The sequence below is a fragment of the Microtus oregoni genome, unplaced genomic scaffold, assembly GCF_018167655.1.
Source record: "Microtus oregoni isolate MIOR12 unplaced genomic scaffold, Mior012 000033F_ref0000390, whole genome shotgun sequence".
NCBI lineage: Eukaryota > Metazoa > Chordata > Mammalia > Rodentia > Cricetidae > Microtus > Microtus oregoni.
The window spans coordinates 26,888,332-26,906,499 of NW_024543092.1; the positions used below are offsets into that span (position 1 = coordinate 26,888,332).

At 35.6% G+C, this 18,168-nt stretch overlaps 2 protein-coding genes across 2 annotated transcripts; both read right to left on the reverse strand.

Annotated features, from left to right (window-relative positions):
- Window positions 1-3,431: 3,431 nt before the first annotated feature.
- LOC121466519 (olfactory receptor 8J3-like) lies at window positions 3,432-4,379 on the reverse strand. The gene has a single exon (XM_041680269.1). It carries the CDS (start codon window positions 4,377-4,379, stop codon window positions 3,432-3,434), a length of 948 nt encoding a protein of 315 aa, XP_041536203.1.
- Window positions 4,380-11,551: 7,172 nt separating this feature from the next.
- Window positions 11,552-12,505, reverse strand: LOC121466495 (olfactory receptor 8K1). The gene has a single exon (XM_041680230.1). It carries the CDS (start codon window positions 12,500-12,502, stop codon window positions 11,552-11,554), a length of 951 nt encoding a protein of 316 aa, XP_041536164.1. The 5' UTR covers window positions 12,503-12,505.
- Window positions 12,506-18,168: the final 5,663 nt, after the last annotated feature.

An 18,168-nucleotide genomic window follows, 5' to 3' on the forward strand; every position in this document is an offset into this window, starting at 1 on the left:
AAGGCATCAGATCCTCAGGAACTGTAGTTACACATGGTTTGAACTCCTAGTTGGTAGTGAAAACAAAACACAGGTCCTCTGGAGGAGCAGGAAGTGTTCTTAACTGCTTTCCTGCCTCTCTTGCTCCTGAAGTAGCTTTTATTACAGAGATGACAAATTAATCAATGACCACTATTCATTCATCAGGTTCCTATTAGAGACAGCTGTTGAAAGGTCATTCCTTTATATTTTAGGTGACTCTTCATGGTTAATTTTTATCTCAAAGAGAAAAGCTTATTATTATTATTTTAGTTGTAATTGTTCATAGCATTAGCAATGATTTACTAAGTGTAAAATATTAATCAATAGTATACTTGTTTTTATAATTTAACACATTTTATTTTCTATGACATTACTACAAAAGTTGTTTTCTTAGTTTCTACTTTCTTGAAACTGTGAATTTGAGATATGAAATTCAAGGTGTGTCTTTTATCTGTTGGGATTCTTATTTTGTTAATAGAGTTATTTGTTTTGAAATAGATGTTTTTGTTTGCTTTCAGACTATAAAGATAAAATTGTCAGAATTCACTTCAGCACAAAGGATGATATTTCAGTGAGTGGAGTAGATCTGACTCGAACACTAAGTAATCAATCAGAAGACATCTGTTCTTACAATCCTGTCATTGGTTGGTAGAGTTGTGAAGTGGTCTGTACAGGTGTAATAGTTACTTTCCTGCTGCTGGGGTAAAGCAGCATGATCAGAATAAACTTAAAAATTAAACAAGTTTCTTGAGTTTATGACTCCGGAGGGGTAAGACTCCATCATGGCAGCGAGATGACTGCAAAATAGAAACTAGAAGCTGATGCCTTCAAAGTCAAGCATGAAACACAGAAAGCAAACTGGCAAAAGAAAGAGGCTTTCAAAATAACGGCCTGACCCAGTACTAACTTCCTCTTGCACAGCCCCAAACAGCATCACTAACTGGGGACCAGTGTTCAAATGCCCAGGACGAGGGAGACATTCTTACTCAAACCACTTTGCCAGGGTACTGAACCCAACATCCGTACAAGCACAGAGAAGTTATTCTTAGCATTTTTAGGGAGCTCCAGTGTTCATTCACATTAAGGAGAATCTGTCCTTTCTCTACAGTGTTTTAATTTTTACATTTTTATTTGCATGATTTAAGTGTGTAAGGTTTGTTGAATCCTAATTAGCAAGCTCTTGAAATAAAAGTTTTGCCTTCTCCCACTGGCTTTGTTAAAGTGCAATGAGACACTGTTATTAATTTTTCCTTTCTGAGTTATTACTGTGGAAATATACGTGAAAACTTCATGTTAGAGCAATTTAAGTAATTATGTTAAGTAATTTGGAGACTTTATGACTGCAGAAAATCATGATACTATTAATTAACTATTATTTGCTACAATTCCAAATCTATTTATGTTGATAAAAGTAAATATCAGGTAAATCACAGTAAAATAAAAAAATAAAAACAAAATGATATCTAGAAATAAAAACACATATCAACATAGCTAAGAAATGTGAACTGTGTGTTATTAAATTTCTGACATAAAACTATCCCATTTTTTAGTGATACTATTTACAATTTGAGGTCTCATGAGTTATTCTAGTCAATAAATGTCCACAAATTTGACATATTAACAGATTTTATTTTTTTTTCTTATACAAAGCCTGTTGAAACTTTTGGTTTTCCTCATCAGATCTCCAATTCTAAGGATTGCTCATGTGTTCTGTCACAAACAGGAGAGCTGAAATTTTAGTGAAGTGTCAGTCATGTGTAAGGTACAATAGCTAAGATTTTTATTTTGTGTGGGTGTGTATGTACATGTAAGAGGGGTGTCATGTACACACACATATGCATTGCTATGTGACTTTGCATTACTTGCCTCATTTTTCCTTTTTGTTTTTAAAGATGTTGTGTGTTATCAGCAGACTCATATGACAAAATGAACACATCCTGAATCCAAGTTTCATTTCATGAACTGTACTTCACATCCAAAGCTGTGCTGGGATCAAACCAAGGGCTCCATACATAATGAATAAGTACTTCACCTGCTCAGTGACATCCTCAGCCCTAGATTTTATTTTAAAATAAAAGCCCATATGATGACAGGAGAAATAGGAGATGCCACATTATGTCTTAATAGTATGCTTGATGAATATCAAATATTTTATTATCATTCATAGATTACATATTTTACTCAGAATTTAGTTTTGTATCCACTAGGTTCAGATGTCCCATCCAAAATAGACACGTAGTTAGTTTGTCTCATTAATGTCTTCTATGCTATCATAGTTTCTCTATATGTTATGGTGATTTGAGGGAATATACTGGCCAGTATTTTCTGCATTGCTACTCTGCTCGGTTTCTTCTCAGTTTTTCTCATACTTGGATTAAAGTAATAGGTGTAGGTAAAGAAATAAAAGCAGTAGATTGCTATCTTGTTCACGTCATGATGAAGGGCCCCTTTGTAGACTTGACTTATCACTGGTCGTGTTAATCTACTTTCCTACTCAAGTTAGTTTTTGTCATTTTTCTTCACTGTCATGTGACACCTTTACATTGCATATTGAACTATTTGGAAGGAAACCATCAAGATAAAGTAACATAAAATGACATATCAGTCCATTCCCTAAGGGCAGAATATAGACACAAATCAACATATTCTCCTGTTTGGAAAAATTGTTTCTCATTACTTATAAAGTATGTAAACGTTTTAAACATAGTATGCAATCTTATCTTGTGGGTAAGAAAATGTTTTAATGGAAATCTACATATTTTCATTTCAACTGAGATTGCTTTGGCTTTATCTGTTGAAAATACAGTGGGGGTCCTGTACTATTTTGATCCTTTGACCTCACAATCATATATTCTCTCATATTTTCTCTTTCTCCTTGCTTCTCCCCATCTTTACTTTCCTTATTTCTTATCTTCCTTTTTCCCTTCTTCTTTCTTTAATTATTATATTCCCTTCCCCTTTCTCTTTTTTCCCCCACTTGATCTCCAACGTTCAAGTTAGTTAACCTAAAATTCAAAATATTCAGTAGATTATAAACATTAATTAATTGGAAGGGGAAGATAGAGTGCAAGACATCTAATAAGAGCTTTTAGAGAGAATAAGAGTAAATTTAATACAATAGAAATTTTCAAAGAATGAATACAAAGAACAAAAGACCCATATCTTTGTGTACTTGGATACATTTCTTCCAAATTAGTTACCAGATGCCAGAGGGCAGTTATTCACATGTATGTGTGTAGGTTACTATTATAACCAGAAAAATTTACTTATTTTGTATCTGAGTTCTGCTTTTCTCCTTGACTTTTGTTGCCCAGGATTGATTTCAAACCAGTAAGTCAGCCATGTCTCTTTTTCTTTCACAATTGTGAGTGATCATATCCATGTCTTTATTGCCCAAAGGTGTTTTAAAGTTACATTGATTTGAAAGAATTACATGGATTTGTTACAAATCTCTTTAGTGCAGCCTTCACATCCTTGTTCCGCAGGCTGTAGATCATGGGGTTCAGCATTGGGATGATCAGTGTATAAAAGACAGAGGCCATCTTATCAGTATCCAGGGAGTGATTAGTTTGAGGCTGCAAATACATGAATAACAGTGTTCCATAGAAAACTGTGACAGCCACCATATGTGAAGCACAGGTAGAAAAGGCTTTCTTCCGTCCTTCTGCTGAACGGATCCTTAAGATAGATAACACAATGTTGAAATAAGACACTAGCACTATACTCATGGAAAAAAATAGGTTTGTAGCTGCAGATATAAAGACTACAGTTTCTGGGAGGTAGGTGTCAGAACAGGACAATGCCAACAGAGGGACATTGTCACAGTAAAAGTGGTTGATCTTATTGGAGGAGCAATAAGATACAGAAAACACACAAGATGAAACAACAATGGCTGTGCAAAAGCCATAGACATATGTGAGGGAGACCAGCAGAAGGCAAACATGCCGAGACACCACCACCATGTAGAGCAGGGGGTTGCAGATGGCCACATAGCGGTCATAGGCCATCACAGCCAGCATGAAGGTCTCTGCTACAATGAAAACCAGGAATCCTCCCAGCTGGGTGACACATTCATAGTACAAGGTGGTTTTCTTACTGACTAAGAAGTTGACCAGCATTTTAGGAGCAATGACAGTGGAGTTGCCAAGGTTGATGACAGCCAGGTGTCTGAGGAAGAAGTACATGGGAGTTTGAAGTCGTGAGTCCACGGTGGTGAGGGTGATGATGCCCAGGTTTCCTGCTGCTGTCAGCATATAGATGACCAGGAAGACAAAGAAAAGTGGGACCTGAAGGTCTGGACGGTCTGAAACACCCACAAGAATAAACTCAGTGACATGAGATGTATTTATAGGAGCCATGTAACAGCTGTGAATTCATCTGTTTGGGGAAGGAAGGCATTGCATATGAAGTAAAGGAAGCATTTTCTAAATTGTCATTAGATATGATGCTCCTGGGTAGAGAGTTATACTTCAAAATGGACTTCCTACTTGCTATTCTCATTTGTGAATTATGAAGACATTTTAGAGAAAGAAATATTTTGATTACTTGATTTGAGGCACAGATTTTTTATTTTATTTATTTTTTTTGCTGTTGTGATCATTATGAATTGTTTGGTTTTAAAAAAAGTCTAGATGTTGGACCAAAAAGGAAAATTTAAAGAATATAAAATACACTTAGTTATTTTTATGGGCTTTTTTTGTAGTGAGATAACAATGGGTAGGCCAATGTGCAAAAGATGGAGATTGAAAGAAAAATTTGACAGCTAGAAGTTGAATAAGATGTGTCTTCTATATATTGTTTGAATTTGATCATGTGAAGTGGGGAATAACAGATTATCCCTATACTGGTGATTTTATGGAGATCCTTGAGAATCTGGTCAACATTCATGGATTTGTTTGAGTTGTCATAGGAAATGATTTTAAAATGTAGCAATTCAGGCTCTGTTTTTAGTATACTGTACATTTCAAGCTTGAAAAATGTTTACTAGGCATTTAGGGAATCAAGTGTTAGTGGTGTCTGTGTTACAGGTACTTGTGAGCCTATGAAGTATTATGTCCTGTACCACAAGACATTTCTGTTTTTACTTTAAAACAAAATTTAATATGCTGTCCAAAAAATGCGTCACTGAACACTGAAAATCAATGCTTTGCGTTTAGAAAACATGCTTAATATCAAAAGAAAATGCAGGTCTGGTGGTTGGCACTGATAATCACAGTATTGATGAAGCTGAGGCGGGGGATGCTTAATTATTTGCCAGTTTCCAGCCTAGTTTCAGTCACACAGTAAGAGACAACCTTAAAAAGGGGAAAAACAACAAAAAGAAGAAAAATAGGTGTGTGGTAGTGCTGGTCTGTACCCGCAGGACTCAAGAAAATGTGGAGGCAGGATGATGGGCTGTCCAAGATCATCCAGAGTCTTGCTCTGTAACATGCTGGAAGGAGGCAGAGAAGTTTATCCTGAACTCTCTGTACTAAGTAAATGAGCTAAGTGCAAATTTCAGAAAGCATGTTGCTTCCTGGGAATGTTACCCATAAATATGAAACAGGCATCATGATAGTAAATTAGAGTTCTTGGTCTCTGTAGTTAAAGTCCACTGTTTTAGCAGATGCCCCTTTTCAATGTGACCCAGTTTTCTTATACCTCATCAAAGTGTTTCCTTTCAACAGACCCTTTGCTAAATTGTAGACAGACTCATTTAATGTCTGATACATGGCTTTTGTAAATGTGTTTCACTACTAAGTTTATTGCATATGTTAAAACCCTATATTTATTTGTATATATGTCATCTAATATTTTAATGTCTTCATGAGGCTGTCTCACTTTGTAGTGCTGACTGATGTGTAAGTGACCTCCATTTTTCCCCATGTTCTATTTGTTTCAAACTTCTAGAAGCTTGGTTTCTGAGCATGTACCGTGATGCAGAAATAGCATTCCCATTAAACATATTTTTCCAGAGAAATTTGCATTCTCAAGGAGGGATGTAATTTGTTTGGAGCCAGTTATATCTACTTTTCTTTTATAAATGCAATCATCAAAACATAAATTTTTCCTTTTAGAGAATATAACAATGATAAAACAACAAAAAACTATTCACTAAGAAAATTGCATTGTTTAATGAAATTATTTACTTAATCCATGAGACACAGGGATAATTTAATTTAAAAACAATGATGGCTGATCATTATGCCACCCTCTATTGACCACTATAGTTACAATCCCCCAAAAAATAGCTAGTTTAAATATTTTGCTACTTGATTATCAGCAGTTCATACTTCCAAAATAAAGGGAGAATGGTTTTGTTTAAAACATTATATGGATATTCAAAGTCCTTATATAAAAATAGGAAATATTCTAAACCAACCTGGAGTAGACATTGGACTTCACGCTCTTAATTAAAATCTCTACATGGCTGCATTCATGAGTTGATTCAGCTCTATAAGACATTGAGATCAAAATGTGAAGTCCAGTGTCACTAGGATCCATAAGAAGTCTGTTGCATCCTTGGGGAAGATGTTCTTAGAACTGGTTTCACAACAAGACTCTCCTCTAGGAATTAATCTACTCATAAATAGATACTTTCTCTCTCTTTTAAGACAAGGTCTCACAGTGTATACCCAGGACAGATGGGAACTCCCCATCCTCCCACCTTTTGGGTCCTCAGGTTTCTTTGTACTGTACTGCTTTACTCTGAGCTTGTATTACTGAATTGTATAGAGCTCAAATCCATGATATCTAAAGGGCGTACGAATTAAATTACATTAGTTTGGGGCCTACACTGGTCTTGTACATTTTATAATAACTGCTATAGTTATCCAGAAAGTGTCTGACAATGATTTGTGTCAACTTCTAGGCCCCTGTATAAATGACATGTGTTTTCTCTAGTAAAAATTAAGAAAAAAAATACAAGAAAAACTTAAAAACAAAATAATAAACCATGGTATATGCTTATAATTTATCCCAAAATGTCAAGAACGAAGGATGTCTAAAAATGTCATAAGGAAATATACTATCTAAAGGTAATTATAATACAAGTAATTACTAATTAGCGTAAATTAGAGTAAGAGAGGGAAAACTGTAATCAGGACATAGTGTAAGAGAAAATAATCTATTATTAATAAAAGGGAGAAATAACTAAAAAAATAAAAAATAATTTTTAAAAAAAAAGCCTATTAGACATTTAATAATCTTGTTGCCTTTGCTTTGAATTTTTGCACATTTACTTTGATACAAATGTCTCCTATTTATTCAGCTTCAACATTCTGTTGAGAAAAATCACCAACATCTACAGGTCCACAAAGAATGGCAATGTTAGTGTTTTCAAAGCAGTTGTTTGACAAGAATATGCATTGTGCTTTTCCTACATCTATTCCCACGCAAAACTAGATCGCATCACTTAGAAGTAACAACAGCAGCAACAATGAAAATATTTGTATCTACTTTTATTAGGGAATGCAATTTCAATGAGAATTAAAAAGAAAGTTGTTAGAGTATTTATTACTCAGTCAAAGTCCAACCACACTTCTTTGTATGCTTGTTGGTTTTTAATTAAAATATTGTTAAATTATATAAAAGAAGAAGGTGTTAGGACAGAGGCAGGAAATATACCCAACACGTAATTAGTCCGCATAAGAGGATATGAGTATTGTCAGAGGCAGCTCTATGCATGACTCAGAAGAAAGTAAAACTGAAGGGACCTACCTGGGGACAAGGTCTTTGAAGTTGAACAGCATGAAGGAATATGAAATTCTCATAATGCAAGCCCAAATCCTAGCACAAAGAGGGGAGCTGGGCACCAAGTTTCACCTCTAACAGAGGAGCTCTTGAAAATTGTTAGCTTCTGTTATAGCAAAGGTCAGTTTTCTAAAACGTGTAGCCCCCCAAAAGTCAACAATAATCCAGTGTAAAGGTACATACATATCCAGGAATATTTAGACAGCACTAACTCCATTGAAGTGAGAAAAAAAGGACACAAATTTGTTGGAAAAGCAAGGTGGGTAGATATGGAAAAAGTTAAAGGAAGAGGGCATGTACAAAATTAACAAAGAATTAATTAAAATATATTAAAAATTAGAAAACATATATAAAAATGCCTATTGTACATAGATGGCATTTGAAAATATTTACCAAGAAACAGAATATTGCATCACCCTAAATTGACCCCAATGTTTCTTCAAAATAAATTACATAGTACCAATGCGTAGTTAATTCATTTTGTGTTATTTCTGATTAATATTTTATTTAATAGTATATTTTAGTTTATATTTTTAATTTTATTTAGAGTATACCTACATGTAGTTAAATGAACTTGCTTTTTTCTGGGCCTAGTGAAATAGATGTGTATAAATACAAAGACATGGGCATAGCAGGATCATTTAATTATTCAAATTTCTTATATAATCCGCTGATCCCCTATAAGTACTTGCATTTTGGAATATTACGTTTTGCCATTCTTGTACTGAAGTTTTTGTATATGTGTGAGTCGTTCGAATTTGCATTGTGAATCTTTTCTGCCTCAGTTTTGCACACTCTGGGTTCAGGTCCTGAGACGAAGAAGGGACATCGGCACGAAGAAATGCGCTGTCTGACCACCGGATGACTTTCACATAAGTGGCCAGTCCCGGATAGCTCCAACCATCTTTATTTATACAACCAAAACAAGCGTGTTCCTCCATACTAACAAACAAGTCTTTCCCAACCTCCGATGTTAACCTCCAGCAAAACCAAATATGTCAAATACGCCTTTTTTCCCCCTAAAACATTTTTAAACTAAAAACAGCACTTATTTGCTCGTTTGACCAAATATCGAGCCAGGTGCATCCTGTTTTTACTAAACTAACATAGGAACATTGACACAGGCACTTATTTTTAAGAATAGCAATCCCGATCAAAACATAGTTACAGAAATTTGGGTGATATGTCTGTGATCCTGTCAGCACTGAATCAGAAAAGTTCCCAGGGTCTGAAGTGGCAACTGGAATTCCCAGATGAGCAAAGGGGCCAACATCATGATGCTTGATCACAGAAAGAGAAACAGCTGACTCTAGCTAGTGGGAGCTCACTGGCCCTGGACTGACAGCTGCGGAACCTTTGTAAGACTGAACTAGGCCCTCTGAATGTGGGTGACAGCTGTGAGACGTGGGCAGTTTGTGGGTCACTAACAGTGGAACCAGTATTCATCCCTAGTGCATGAACTGACTCTTTGGAGCCCATTCCCTATAGAGGAATATCTTGCTCAGCCTAGATACAGGGGGCGGGAAAGGGCTCTTGGTCCTGCCTAAAGCGATGTGCCAGACTTTGCTGACTCCCCATGGGAGACATCACCCTCTCTGAGGAGTGGATGAGGGTGGGGTGGGAAGAAGGTGAAGGGAGTGAGAAGACAGGAGGAAGAGGGAACAATAAAAAACCCGAGAGGCATCAATTCCCAAAAAATTTTAGGGGAAGATACTTGAGGAAAAAAAAATGGGGTTTTCAGGAATAATCACATCTGTCCACTGCATGATTGACAAAATGACAATAAAACCTCCGAGATAATCATCAATATTATAAGAGAGAAGAGAGCATGCAGGCCGTGGGGTCCCATCAGTATTCTGTGCTGTCCCGAAGTCCGTTGGTTCCTGCCAAGTGAAATTGTCCCATGGAACGTGCATCATCTGGAGACATTGAGCAAGCATTCATATCCTGGTCAGAAACTAGCCCACACACGACACCTTTCTCTAATCCAGAGAAGCAGCGTAAACCATACATGAAACGTTTTGATTTTTTATTCTTTGTTGACACCTGTGGTAGTAACTTTTTTAAAAAAAAATTAAAACTGATTTATAAAGGAAAACAATCCTTTGAAACTGCACTTTGATTTCAAAGATGCTTTATTGAATTAAGGGGTGAATTGGGTCAATACTTTGGATAAAGCCTTAACAGAATTTTCTTTGCCTGTTTGTGCTTCACAACTTCATGCCTGAATTAAGATATTTATTCCATGCTGAAAGTTAGACATCTTTGAGAAGAATGCATCAAGGAAGAGTTTATAGTAAAGAAATTATGAAATAAGAGCTGAGGCTGTCTGATTTTTGGGAAATAGGAAAGAACCAGTGTTTTAGATTCTACACAATTTCATGTAAGCTTTTAATGGAAACAAGACTCCTAGGATGGTTCACAATGACCTCTGAAGTACCAGTTATCATTCCTACATAACCACCATTACATATTTAAAAAAATGTTTATCATGAAGCAGTACGTGGTCAGATGACCATTATTCATTTGAGGTTTTCAGTCATAAACCATTGCAACATTAGACTATAAACCCAAACTTATTCATGAGAACTCTTTATTGTGTCCAATTAAAAAAATTCTTCCTCGATGTACAACTTTTCCTTAATATATAAAATATTATCTTACGTTGATTGATACTTCATTATGAAGTCTGATCCTTTGTTTGACACTTAGAGCTTAGTTTTTTATTTAAAAAATAATTTTCTGTTGTCATTACATTTTTTTCTTAACTCCTCTTTAGCTGGCATATTCTTCATGGCATAATCTTATTTAACCTTAATGCTCAATGACTACTGTAAATTATATATCACTAAGTCTATAGTTTGCATTGATTCATTTTAATTAGGAATGATTTTTCCTTTTTAAAAATTAAGCTCCAAGCTGAGCTGGGCAGTGGTGGTGCATGTCTTTAATCCCAGCATTCGGGAGGCAGAGACAGAAGGATCTCTGTGAATTTGAGGTCTTCCTAGTCTATAGAGTGAATTTCAGGACAGACTCTGAAGCTACACAGAGAAACCCTGTCTTGAAAACCCATAACCAAAACAAAGCAAAGCAAAACAAGACAACAGAAAAGCAAAGACTAAGCTGAAACAACAAAAACTGCATTTTCCATATTTATAAACTATAGCATGCATAATAAAAACTCAGACAAATATTGGGGTTCAAGCTAAAGATCATAAAAGCAAAACAGTCAAGTCACTAGAGAAGTCTTACCTCTTCTTCTAAGGCTGGGCAAGTGCAGACTGAGCCCTGAGCTTCTGTCTCCTCCTGTTTTACAATCCCTTTATTGCTGGGATTAAAGGCTTCTAACTCCCTAGTACTAGGAATAAAGGTGTAAACTACCACCACCTGGATCTGTTTCCACATGGATCTTACATAGCCCAGGGTGGCCTTGAACTTACAGAGATCCATCTGCCTCTGTCTCCCAAATCCTGGGATTAAAGAAGTGTGACACCACTACCTGGCCTCTAGTGGCTTAGTTTTACCCTCTAACTTTCAGACAGGATTTATTTATTAAACATAAATGAAATATCACTATAATAAGCTTTAATTTCCAGTGTGACCTTGAATAGCATTTGAAGATTTTAATTAGTTAGTGTTGTGTGTTTTATTCTTTTGAGTTGGAAAAGAAGCAGGAGCTTGCATAGAGAGAATTCTTTATGAAGAGATTTAAACTTGCTGTTTACTTTTCCTATTAAATGATCTCATGTGTATCACGGTCTGACAAAGTATGAAAACTGTGTGACTGAATATTGAGGTATTAAGTGTGGATTCTGAATTCATGAGTAAAAGTTCTCTTAAGGGCCTCTTTTACTTCTTTGTTTCTTAGACTGTAAATCAATGGATTGAGCATAGGAATGACTAATGTATAAAACACAGAGGCCATTTTATCAATATCAAAAGCATGACTGGATTTGGGCTGCAGGTAAATAAACAGCAGAGTTCCATAGAATACAACCACCACTGTCAGATGAGAGCTGCATGTGGAGAAGGCTTTGGACCTCCCCTCCTTTGAGTTCATCCTGAGAACTGCCACAAAAATAAACATGTAAGATATGAGAACAATCAAGAGGGAGGAGAGTAAATTACAGCCTGAGAAAATTAATATGATCAGCTCTAATTCATGTGTGTCAGAACAGAGCAGAGATATCAGAGGGACACAGTCACAATAAAAATAACTGATTACATTAGAGTCACAAAAGGACAGTGTAAATAGCTTAACTGTGAGAAGTAGTGACACAAACATGCTGTACAGATAGGGTACCAGTACCAGCGTCCAGCGCACTTTCCCTGACATAATAGTCACGTAGAGAAGAGGTTTACAGATGGCTACATAACGATCATAGGCCATGGCTGAAAGAATAAATAGTTCAGTAATGATAAAAATCTCAAAGAATGTCAGCTGCATAGCACACCCAGTGTAGGAAATGGTGTTTTGCTGCATAACAAAGTTTACCATCATTTTTGGACCGATAACTGTGGAGTAACCAAGATCAGTGATCGATAAATGTCTCAGGAAAAAGTACATAGGAGTATGTAGTTTAGAGTCCAAATGAGTCAGAATAACCATGCCCAGATTGCCCACCAGGGTGACCAAGTATATGATTAAAAATATTCCAAAGAGTGGTGCCTTTAGGCCGGGGCTGGAGGTGAGTCCCAGGAGAATAAACTCAGTAACTTGGATCTTTGCAGTGTGGTTGAGTTTCCCCATTGGGCTTAACAGTGACAACCTGTATAGGGAGTAAGGTTAATATAAGTTATTTTTGAAATAGTATGTCAAGAACATGCACATAAGATATGTTTTTGTTTCATATGAAATCACCAGTTCTGCTCCAGCTCAGAAATATATAAAACAATATTTATATTCCACAAAATCATGATAAAGTGGACTGTAAAAGAGCAGAATAATAAACATATTAGAATGGTCTTCATTTTGTTTCCTTATTTCATTCTCTGTTATTTATTTATTTATTTATTTATTTATTATATTTTTTAAACATATCAATCCAAGTTCCCACCCCCTCCCTCCTCCCATTCCTTCCACATACCCCACCCCCATCCAGTCCTCAGGGATGGTAAGGTACATTGCTTTGGGGATGGTCCAAGGCCCTCCCTACTATATCTAGGCTGAGCAAGTATATATCCAAAAAGTTAAGGATCCCCAAAACCTGAACATGCAGTAGGAATAAATCCTGGTGCCACAGTGGACCATTAGTCTGCCTCAACAATTCAACTGTCAACCACATGATTTTTGACAAAAAAGCTAAAATTACAGAATGGAAAAAAGAAAGTATCTTCAACAAATGGTGCTTGCATAACTAGATGTCACCATATAGAACACTGAATTAGGTTCATATGAATTGCCATGCACAAAACTCAAGTCCCAATGGATTAAAGACATCAATATAAATCTGACCACATTGAATCTGATAGAAGAAAAAATGGGATGTATTCTTCAATGCATGGACATAGGAGACCATTTCCTAAATATAACCCCAGCATCACAGACACTGAGAGCAACAATAAACAAATGGGATGTCCTGAATCTGAGAAGCTTCTGTAAGCAAAAACCATGTTCAGTAAGACAAAGGACAGCCTGCTGAATGGGAAAAGATCTTCAACAATCCCACATCAAACAAAGGAATAATCTCCAAAATATATAAAGAACTCAAGAAATTAGACATTAAAATTCTAAATAATGCAAATAAAAATTGGAATACAAAACTATACAGAGAATTCTCAACAGAAGAATCTCAAATAACCAAAAGATACTTAAGGAAATATTCAACATCCTTAGCCATCAGGGAAATACAAATTAAAACATTTCTGAGATATAATCTAATACCTGTCAGAATGGCTAAGATCAAAATACCAATGACAGCTTATGCTGGAGAGGATGTGGAGTAAGGCAAACACTCATCCATTGCAGGTGGGAATGCAAAATTGCGCAAACACTTTGGAAATCAGTACGGTGGTTTCTCAGAAAATTGGGAATCAACCTACCTCAGGATGTAGCAATACCACTCTTGGGCATATACCCAAAAGATGCTCTATCCTACTACAAAAGCATTTGTTCAACTATGTTCATAGCAGCATTATTTGTAATTGCCAGAATCTGGAAACAACTTAGATGTCCTTCAAATGTAGAATGGATAAAGAAAATGTGGCACATTTACACATTAGAGTACTACTCAGTGTTAAAAAAAAAAAACAAAAAAAATGACACTTGAATTTTGCATGCAAATGGATGGAATTAGAAAAAACTATCCTGAGTGACCCAAAAAGATGAATATGGTATATTCTCACTCATAAGTGGATACTAGCTATAAACAAAGGACATTGAACATATGATTCCTGATCCCAGAGAAGCTAAGAAATAAGGTGAGCCCAAAGAAAAACATATATAGATCCACCTTGGAAACAGACAAGATTGCCTGATAAAATTGGGAGCAAGGGGGTGGGGTAAGAGGGGAGGGTAGAAGGGGCATGTGACGGAAGAGGGAAGGGCTGAGGAGAACTTGAGGGAATGGGATAGTTAGGATGGAAGAAGGCTAGACATGAGAGCAAGGAAAAAGATATCGTTCTGTGTTTTGAGACTTGGTCTTTCTATGTAGCCCAGGGTGACCTGGAATTTGTGCCCTTAATGTCTCTACATCAAGAAAGTCTTCTGTAGCTTCTGACCCTATTTTTTCTACCCAATGAGAGCTGGGATTACAGGCGTGTGCCCTCATATCCAGCAATAAAGTCATCATTTTGATAAAAGAACTAATAATTACTTAGTCTGTTGCCAAGGATTTTACATTATGTACAAAATTTCTTATTTTATTTCTTCATTTAATATTTCAAGTTTTAAAGCCACACACACGTGTGTGTTCATATTTTTGTGTGTATTTGTAAATCTTTATTTCCTTCTTATAAAGTCAAGCATATGTTTAAAGAAACAATAAGATTACACACTATGTTTATAATATATTACATAAATCTATAGCCAAGGATAAAAGTTTAGTATATCTTAGCTTTTTTACTAAAGTTCAAAACCTAATTCTCAAGACTCATTTCAGATCTCCTAACAGTCTCATTTTCTGCCAATTCTTTGTTCTTCATGATGAATCACCATTTCTACTGATCTCTGAACCATGATTCTCTCTTCTGTGAAAACAAGGTCCTGATGGAATACCCTGACAGTTCTTACACACTTGTGAGGAACTATGAAAAGATGCCCAGTGGAAAGAATTTAAGTGCCATGAGAAAGAGGAAAAATATTGTGTGCTGAGTATACTCCTAAACTCTTTGCTGACCTGAACTCATGTGTTCCTCACAGTACACTAGGAAGTAAGTAGTTATGTCTTCTCTACTCCTGCAGGACACAAGTAAACTGTGACTCAGACGGCTGCAATACTTAATAAACAGTCACTCAAATATACGTGGTAAAGTCAAGATTCAAATACTTCATGGCACATATGAATATAGTCTCATAAACGCTGTCTTGTTCTGCCTCTCCAGGAAGGGCATCCTGAGTATTAGGAGATATGAGACAGATGATAACAGATAGGAAAAGGGTCTGGTTAAATGGATGACTGAGGAGCAAGATAGTCATTTTAACATGAACATTGTGAATAATGAACACAGAGCATTAGTGACTGCATTAAAGGTCTACCGTGGTTATTAATACAATTAATATTTAGGTTTTTGGTAATAGCTCAGTTATTAGGATGCTTCTTAAAAATTTCAAAACCCACTGTTCCTTCTTACCTGTGTGAAGACCCTGCTTAGCAATCCAGTTTTGATCCTCTTAGTTAGTAAATGAATGGATTTAATGTATTTTCATTTATATAACTTTTCATTTCTAGTCCCCAGAGATTCACTGTATTGAAGCTCAAATGCAGGTGGGTAAACAAATTATACATGATTTCCTGAGGGAGGCAGAGAGTCTTGTTCATCTATTAATTGTTCTTTGGGTATAATAAAAATAAAATACTCCATGCCTTAGTCTAGTGGAATATATGAAACAAACATTATTATTAAACTTTAAAATTCATAAATGAACTTTATTAGCATCTTTCACTTATAATGATAGAATGATTAATTGCACTACCCTTTCACTACCTAAAAATAAAAGGAACAATACATTCCATTTTTATGCATAAACATGACATGATATGGAAAAGCTTCCTGTGTAATATATTATTTATAATAAGATATCCATTTTAAATATTGGAGAATCATGACACATCTTTATAACATATTTAATATATGGTTGATTTTCAGAAAAACTGATTTGTTTGCACCTCCGTATATTTTTAATTATATAAGTTTCATTGGAAATTTTTAGCTTTGCTGGTCTGTAGAATTATATTTCTTTTAAAAAATAAACGAGAGGTCAGGTTGGGGGAAGAGTGGAGAGGGTAAGCAATTAAAAGCGGTATCTTGATAGAGGGTCATTACGAGGTTAGAGTGAAACCTGGTACAAGGGAAACTCCTAGGAATCCATACAGAGGACCCCAAATAAGACTCCTAGCAATAGTGAAGAACATGCATGGATTGGTCTTCTCCTGCAATCAGATTGGTGACTACCTTAGTTGTCACCATAGAACCTTCATCTGGTAACAGTCTTACTATGACCTCAAAGGTCACCTACATTTGTTTTAAGAATGTTTGAAGTCCTGCTGCAACAGGCTGCCAAGTGCTTGGAATGCAGTATAGACCAGCACTCCCAGAAACGTGTTATTGTGATTCTCATTGCTAAGTAATTTCCTGGATGGCTGAAGTTTATATAAAACTACTCAAGTTCAAGCAGAAAATATTATGAAGAAAATTTCTCACTGATTGAGCTCACTTTTTTGTTGAAAAATAATGCTTATTTTTTTTTTTTTTTTTTTTTTTTTTTATTTTTCGAGACAGGGTTTCTCCGTAGCTTTTGGTTCCTGTCCTGGAACTAGCTCTTATAGACCAGGCTGGCCTCGAACTCACAGAGATCTGCCTGCCTCTGCCTCCCGAGTGCTGGGATTAAAGGCGTGCGCCACCACCGCCCGGCCTTAATGCTTATTTTCTGCTTGGGGAATTCAATATACAAATAAATTATTATCCACAGGTTTTATGAAAATTATTTTTTTCATTCTACTTTTGCCCATACTGACTGAAAAGACAGAAATATCTTTCTATCTCTCTCTCTTCCCCCTCTTCCCCTCCTACTTTTCCTTCTCCTCCTCCTGTTTCTGTCCTCCTTTTCCTCCTTTTTGGTACATTTTTAACTACTTAATACTAATGCTAATTTCTGCTAACACATTTCCATGTCTGTCTGAAATATGCTATTCAATAACGTTGCCTGGAAATCCTTGGTAGTTTGACTACCTTAAAGACGATTTTTAACTGCGCCAATGATATTTAGCATTCAAACAATGGTATTGTACTTTGACTATTTGATATACATATGCATTGAAATGACTCCCTAAACTTTCATGGAACACATATGGAATTCTAAAAGAATATTTTTATGTGTCTCTGTGTGTAACTCCATGCATTTTTGAGCTCTAGATATATTCAGCTTCTCATAAGGCCAGAAGCCGTGGAATTTTAGTTTCAGAGCATTGTGATTCTTTGGTGTAAGTGCTGGAAACTGAACTCAGGCCCTATTCACAATCAGCAAATGCTTTTAACTGTTGTGCTATGTCTTCAGCTTATAACATTATTTGTACTGAAGGCAAATGAAGAAACAAACCTAAGACTGTTTTAAAAAATTATAATTGGCAGGGGAGCTTGAAGTCATAGTGCTTGAAAGGTGGGAGGATTCTACACCAGTTTGCATTACATGGGGAGTTTTATGTTGAACTGAGTTTTAGTATGGGTTGTTGTCTCAGAAAAAATTTTTAAAAATCACTGAAGTAATGAAATGTATTTCATCACCTACACTATCCCTTTTATTATGTCTGCTATTGTTGCTGTACTTTATGTTTTTACTCAGTTTTGAATTAATTTGTTGGGTCACTTCTTTTTATCTTAAATAACTAACAGAGCATGATATTTCCAAAAAAATAAAAATCTGATAATAAGTTCTCAAAATTAAAACAAAATGTTTTTATATAAAAATTACCAATATTTTCATTGTAAAATCTGGAGAATGGTTTTGAACATGAATATGTAGAACATAAGCAAATCCTTATTTTTCAGACTCATTATAACTTTGAGGGTCTAAGGCCATCAAAATATACTTGTATAGATCAAAGGAAAAATAAATGAAATATATACTATCATTTGATTTTCTTTTCATGGACTAAATGATACATTGATATGAGCAACCAATGAGAATCACTGAAAATGTATTTTCATATTGGTTAATTTTGAGACATATAAACATATTGAAAAGATAAAAAAAATCTC